Source organism: Citrus clementina, unplaced genomic scaffold (genome assembly GCF_000493195.1).
Source record: "Citrus clementina cultivar Clemenules unplaced genomic scaffold, Citrus_clementina_v1.0 scaffold_1, whole genome shotgun sequence".
Classification (NCBI taxonomy): domain Eukaryota; kingdom Viridiplantae; phylum Streptophyta; class Magnoliopsida; order Sapindales; family Rutaceae; genus Citrus; species Citrus x clementina.
In genome coordinates this window covers 24,985,738-24,992,736 of record NW_006263303.1, presented here as the reverse complement: position 1 = coordinate 24,992,736, position 6,999 = coordinate 24,985,738, and the positions used below count along the sequence as shown (strand labels likewise).

The 6,999-nt window shown below is 34.9% G+C and overlaps 1 protein-coding gene across 1 annotated transcript; it reads left to right on the top strand.

The window, feature by feature from the left end:
• Positions 1-3,144: 3,144 nt before the first annotated feature.
• On the top strand, positions 3,145-6,389 carry LOC18055588 (pectinesterase/pectinesterase inhibitor PPE8B). The gene is made up of 3 exons (XM_006452854.2): positions 3,145-3,566; positions 3,751-4,326; positions 5,446-6,389. The coding sequence occupies exons 1-3, from the start codon at positions 3,263-3,265 to the stop codon at positions 6,141-6,143; spliced, it is 1,578 nt and encodes a 525-aa protein (XP_006452917.1). The 5' UTR covers positions 3,145-3,262; the 3' UTR covers positions 6,144-6,389.
• Positions 6,390-6,999: the final 610 nt, after the last annotated feature.

Genomic DNA, 6,999 nt, shown 5'->3' with positions numbered 1-6,999 from the left:
AAATATTCTTCACAGATTGAGCTAGCTAGTTGCCTAAAAGAGTCGATGACAACTCGCATGAAAGTAAAGTGCAAGCACATTTTTAGAACTTTTTTGACAAAACAAAAGTGAGGAGATGACACATTGTCCCACAACAAGATTTTGCGAGAGTGCTTTAGTTACCTCATGAAATTAAAGTAGAATGATTGGAGGTTAATTATATATGGAAATAATATCAAAAATGTGAATGACAGACAACCCATGCACATGAAATATATATGGAATATGCTTACGCTAATTGGACGTATAACTGTGCACAAATGATGTGGTTTACTGAAGTCCTCTAATCCTTTCATTATTGTCGTGGCATTAAATGAAAATGACACGCACCATAGTTCTTACCATGCACTAGCAATAAAAGGTAAAGAAAATGTGCAAATGATCAAGTCTAATTAGTAACTGCGTGACTCTTTGTATGTAAGGACGGTCTAATTACAATATATATATATTAGAAATGTTTCAGTCTGAAATTTTAAAGTGCGGGAAAATATGGTAAAATTTTAAAATCGCATGATTTTAAAGGTTTAAAACTATAAGCCTTTAAAACCGTGCGGTTTTAAAACTTTCCGGACTTTCCCGCACTTTAAAATCTCTGACAAAAAAACTACTTACATATATATATATATATACCCATAACCTAACACAAATTCAAGTATCATATTTATGCTAGCTAGAGATCATCACATATGAATAATCCACATGCAATGTCAAATCATCTTAATTTGTATAATTTAACTAGTAGTGGATTCGAGTCAACATTATACATCTTACTATATAATACATAACATAACAACAACGTGATGATGCATGGACCGCTAATACGTGTGTGTGTGTGGACAAAATATAAGATGTAACAAAGTGGACGAAGATTAGATATACATTACTATGGGGCAAAATTAAGACCGCGTTCTTTGAATTTTTAATTTTATTATATATATTTTTTTTCTTAATGAAGAAGAGTGATAGAGTAAGAGCAAGCTGTAAAACGCGGTTTCGGCTCCCCCACATTAAAAGCCAATATGTCTTTAGCTTTAAATGCTTTTGAAAAAAGATCCCTTGATGCTTCCATATTTTTCCCATACGCAACATACATCCTTCCTCGGCAACATTATCAGAATCAGTATCTTTCCACAGCTGTTGAACAAGGATGCTTCCTATTTTTTATTCCTTCCTTTTTGGGTTTTTTTTTTTTCTTTTAATTGTATGATTGAATAGTGAAGTGGAACATATGCTCGCCTTTTTATTTTTAATTTTTCAATGGATTTGAATATTCTGAAACTTACATTACATATTAGTTTTCTAAATATATGAATGATTTTTAATGCTCATTAACGTAAATTTTTGTGCAACTACCATTTGTATATATTGATGTGATAATAATGTTGGTGCGAGATAGTTCAGTTGATTGAAAAAACTTTAATTTTTTTTTTTAAATTTTTGGTTTCAAATCCCACTCACATCGTAGATAAAAAAATTAGTTAGCATGACACTTCTCAATAAATTCATATATCAACGAGGAAATGCCATATCATTGTCACATTTTTCAGGAATAAAAGGAAATTAAAAATACGAGACATGCACCGACATTCATATCTGATATAGATAGCACATCAATTTTGGCTTTTAACATTTAGTAAAAATTCAACAAAATTGACTTACTTGTATTAAGCCAAAAAATATGATAAATTCCATGTTGAATCATAAAACAACTGGTCCTGATTGACTAAATTAATTAAGTTCAATCACATTCATCTAATATTAATTTAAAAATAAATACACTATGTCTTCAATGATTTGTCTAAATCAGTCAACTGACACTTTTTGAATAATATATATATATATATATATATAAAGGAAGGTAACATTTATCTATTGAATAATGTGATTGATTAATTTACAATTTTTTATATTTATGAAAATATGTCATGGAATAAATAAATAACACATAAGGATTTAAATGAATTTTTTTTTTAATAAGAAATGAAAAACTTAGAATAACTAGTTTTTAAGTGTAGGAGTGAGTACTTATGTCAAATTCTATGGATGTGCTTGGACCAATTTCTATCATTACAATAGTCTTCAATAGCGTCTTAAAAAAATATAGATTCTGCCGTGTGTAGGCATAGTGAAAACAATTTCCTTTACAAAATTGTCTTATTTTAGGGATTCAGCATATAGCTAGAGTAATTCAACAGTTTATTATTTAAATATTAATATTTTGAGTAGGGTTGAAATACAAAATTATGCTAGAAAAAGTGAGAAGAGGGTGTCGTTTTTGTCATATTGTTTTGGCTATAAACTTATATATTAATTTTAATTTGTTATTGTTTTTGGCTTATTAGGAATTCTAAGTTGTGGATATTTCATCGCTAAACCTAATGCAGTACTCTCTCCACTCTATCTAATTAACCGCTTCATGGAAATATAGAATCAAGATCCTTTTTGAAATAATTAGTAGTGGGTCAAGTACGAGTAGCATTAGATTTTGGGAATTTATTTTTCCCCAATTTCTACCTCCACATTTATCAAAGTACTATTAACAAATCTTTATCTTCCCAACATCAATGCATAACGTTTGTGGCAAATGCCAATGATTACTCAGGCCAATAAACTTTACTCTCGCATAAAGCACACCAAGATAGTGCAAGTTTTTTCATCACATTCACAAACAATGTGCTGAAATCTAGGAGAAAGAAATTAGAATCTGTTAAAACTTCACTAAAATTGAAGTTACCACACTCGGCCTTGGAAAATAAAACAGCAAAAGCAACACACATGCATGGCCCCTTCCTTCTTTCACGACTCCATGCTCAAAACCAGACATAAAAACATGACGTGGGGTCCTCACAAGTAAAAAGTGGGCTTCGAATCCTTGTTGATTCATCCAGACCAAAAAAAAAAAAAAGGAGATTAAATCGTCGTCGTCAAAAAAAAAAAAGTAGATTAAATCATATATATCTGGATTTTAACAAGTGGCATAATAGAATTCTCCAAGCACATTGATTACCGCCGACACGTAGTAAAATGGACCCATATGAGAAAACTTAATGACACTGATGATAAAATTAAAATTAAAAATTAAAAATTGGATTGATGATGATCGCCCCTTCTTAAATTCCTTCACCTGCCGAGCTAACTCCTCCCCCTCAACTCCTGCCCTTAAATATACGTCCCCTTCGCTGAATCACTGTCTTTCCCTTCACAGTCTCATACATCTTTAAAGATGCTGAATTTTTGCAAGCTCTTCATTTTTATTTTCTTGGTCAGTGCGGTTTCTTTGAGCAGCAGCAGCAATGCGGGCTCGGAATATTCGCAGGCCGAGTGCTTGAAAGTGCCAGCCTCCTCTTTCATGAGCTCTTTGAAGACCACCGTTGATGCCATTCAACAGGTGGTTCCTGTTATTTCTAACTTTGCTAATTTGTTTGGTGATTTTCGTCTCACAAATGCTATATCAGACTGTCTTGATCTCCTTGATTTCTCTGCTGATGAGCTCACCTGGTCCATCTCTGCTTCCCAAAATCCCACTGGTAAGCCCTTGGTAAAACCCCAAATCTTAATTCTCATATAATGCATGAGATATTGTTGCATTCCCAACAGTCACATTCACTGCATTAATTAATTTTTGCATTTTGTTTTGCTCACATTGAGATACAGGGGACTCTGTTTTAAATGCCAATTGACTAGTTTATACACATTCTTTTTTAACAACAGGAAGGCATAACGGCAGTGGAGATCTAAGTTCAGACTTGAGAACTTGGTTAAGTGCTGCACTGATTAATCAGGAGACATGCATTGATGGGTTTGATGGCACCAATAGCATTGTCAAAGGTGTGGTATCAGGTAGCCTTAACCAAATTTCTTCGTCGGTTCAAGAACTTCTAACAATGGTGCATCCTTCCCCCAGCCAATGGTCCAACGAGGGTAGCAGCAGCAACAGCGGTGGCAAAAGTCGCGGCGGAGGGGGAAAATCAAGCGGCCAATTTCCTCATTGGTTTAAGCGTGAAGATCGGAAATTGTTGCTCGTCAATGGGGTGCAAGCTGATGTTGTGGTAGCAGCAGATGGTACAGGGAACTTTACTAAGATAATGGATGCCGTGTTGGCAGCAGAGGATTATAGTATGAAAAGATTCGTGATTTACATCAAGAGGGGTGTGTATAAAGAGAATGTTGAAATTAAGAAAAAGAAATGGAACCTCATGATGGTGGGAGATGGCATTGATGCTACAATCATATCTGGTAATCGGAACTTTATGGACGGCTGGACCACTTTCAGGTCAGCCACTTTTGGTAAGTATGTCTGCAAATTGAGCAACTTTTTTTTTTTTTTTTGCCCCCTCGCAAATCCAAATTATACAAATCTCGTTTACAAAACTTTGTAAACAAAGTTGCATCGATGCTTCGGCGTAGCTCAAAACTTAGTGAACTGTAAAGTTTGAGATAGTTTATTGATGATCTTCAAAGCTTTAGATGAAAAAGATTTGTTTACCCTTTTTTAAACTGAGAAAAGGATGTTGGTTTTAATTTTTCGCACATGACATGTAACAAGGACTGGGGCAAGGGACCGGCGGGTAGAGTATAAAGAAAGATTTATATTGTTCAACATTAAAAGAGAAAATATTCTTCAATATTAAGGCAGTAGGCATGACAAGCTAAAATCGTTTTTCTTGGGACCACATTTTATGTGGTACCATAACTCGTTTGATGGCTCTGTTCCAGTATGGATAATGATACTTATAGATTTTAAGTTGGCCTCGATAGTGGAATGACTTTAATTTTAGGCCTCCAGATTTTTGTTTCACGAGGCTTGTACTTGGTTTTAATACGACCTTCCACCCAACTTCCCTGAAAGCTCAGCATCGCAATTACTGTTTCAAATATCAGTCTTTTCTGTTATCAGATTTAATTGATAAAATCTTAGCCAATGTCTTTTGAAGTTGGAGAAATTCTATAGTACATTTGAGATATTGTGTCAATGATACAATAAATAAATAATATTATAAAATTTGTGCATTTATTTTAAACAACCAACATCTAATCAGTAGCTATATAAAATTCAAATAGATATATTGTATTACTTCCTGTTATTCTATCACCAGTTAAGTTTATGACCAAATTCTTATTGGTGCCAAAAAAACTAAAGGTGTAGACAAGTTAAAACTGCGGGGCCACCTTGACTTGGCTGCATGCTCTGGGCAAAAAACTAAAGATGTAGACAAGTTTAAACTGTAGGGCCACCTTGACTTGGCTGCATGCCCAATAAATATTGCTGAAAATAGGGAGGCTCTTTTATTGCTTTCGACTACAGGAGGAACAGAGATTTCAATGATTTCACATGGTCTAGGCTAAGAAAATGTTCATATTGTTGTATCTCGAACTGTTAAATAATTTTTTGTTATGAACCTGCAGCTGTTAGTGGAAGAGGGTTCATTGCGAGAGACATTACATTTGAGAACACAGCAGGCCCAGAGAAACACCAAGCAGTAGCACTTCGATCTGACTCCGACCTCTCGGTGTACTTCCGATGTGCAATAAAGGGCTACCAAGACTCTCTCTACACACACACCATGCGCCAATTTTTCCGTGAATGCAAAATCAGCGGCACAGTAGATTTCATCTTTGGTGATGCAACTGCAATGTTCCAAAACTGCCAGATCCTAGCTAAAAAAGGCCTAGATAATCAAAAGAACACCATCACGGCACACGGGCGCAAGGACCCAAATGAGCCAACAGGCTTCTCCATACAGTTCTGCAACATCACAGCTGACTCAGACCTGCTACCTTTTGTAAACTCAACAGAAACATACCTTGGGAGGCCATGGAAGCTGTATTCAAGAACCGTTTTCATGCAGTCATACATGAGCAATGTTATCAGACCAAAAGGCTGGCTGGAATGGAACAACGATTTTGCATTAGACACATTGTATTATGGTGAGTACAAGAACTATGGGCCTGGGGGTGGGCTGGCTACCAGGATTACATGGCCGGGCTATCATATCTTGAACAATGCAGTTCAGGCCAATAATTTTACTGTGGCTCAATTTCTTGAAGGAAATTTGTGGCTGCCATCAACTGGGGTTAAATACACGGCAGGTTTGCAGGTGTAAGCAGAAAAAATTTAATAATATTTTCTTATAAATAAGTTTTTTTTCTGCGAAATTAGTGAATATATATATATGTATATTTTTTCAATTCCCTCTCACGTTTGGTAGGAAATTGTGGGCTCTTTTGAACACCACATTAAATTCATATTGAGAGGAAATTTGATTTGTGTATTTAGAGATTGATTTATGTCTAGAAAAAAAAAATGTATTGACTACACATTTTCAGTAATGAAGTGATTATTGATTCTACTGCTTATTCTATCGGCTTCTACTTGTTACAAATTGCTCCAAAATAAAATGAAGTTCAATTTTAAAACAATAATAGTATAAAACACGCATGTCTCTTCAACTTAATTGCTTTATCTTGCTGGCTTTGAGTCTTTGACTTGGCACACTGCTATAAAAAAATAATGCAGTACAAATATATAATGAATGACCCTCACTTATTCGGTGGAACCACTAACCAGAAACCACCACCAAAAAGTGTAATTACAATGTAGAGCAGTAGAGGCATGAGAAGAGAAGAATACTCGCAGTGGCAGAAGCTTTGTAACGAACAATGCAATACCAGCTAACACGTGTGCAGCTGAGACGCCTCTTTCTCTCAGAACGAAACGATAAACTTTACAAACTTTACTCCATTCGTCAGATAAAAAAATAAATAGCCAGGTAGGGTTTATTTCTCCAGAAATTTGTTATTACTGTATACGCATCAGTGTCAAATACATGCATATTCATGATTCATGTGGGTGATGTGTTTATGCCATGAGAGAAACTAATTTGAATAGACGTGAATGTCACGCCACCCCAAACGAAATAAGTTAAAAAGGGAGAAATTAAAGAAAAGAATGTACCACCG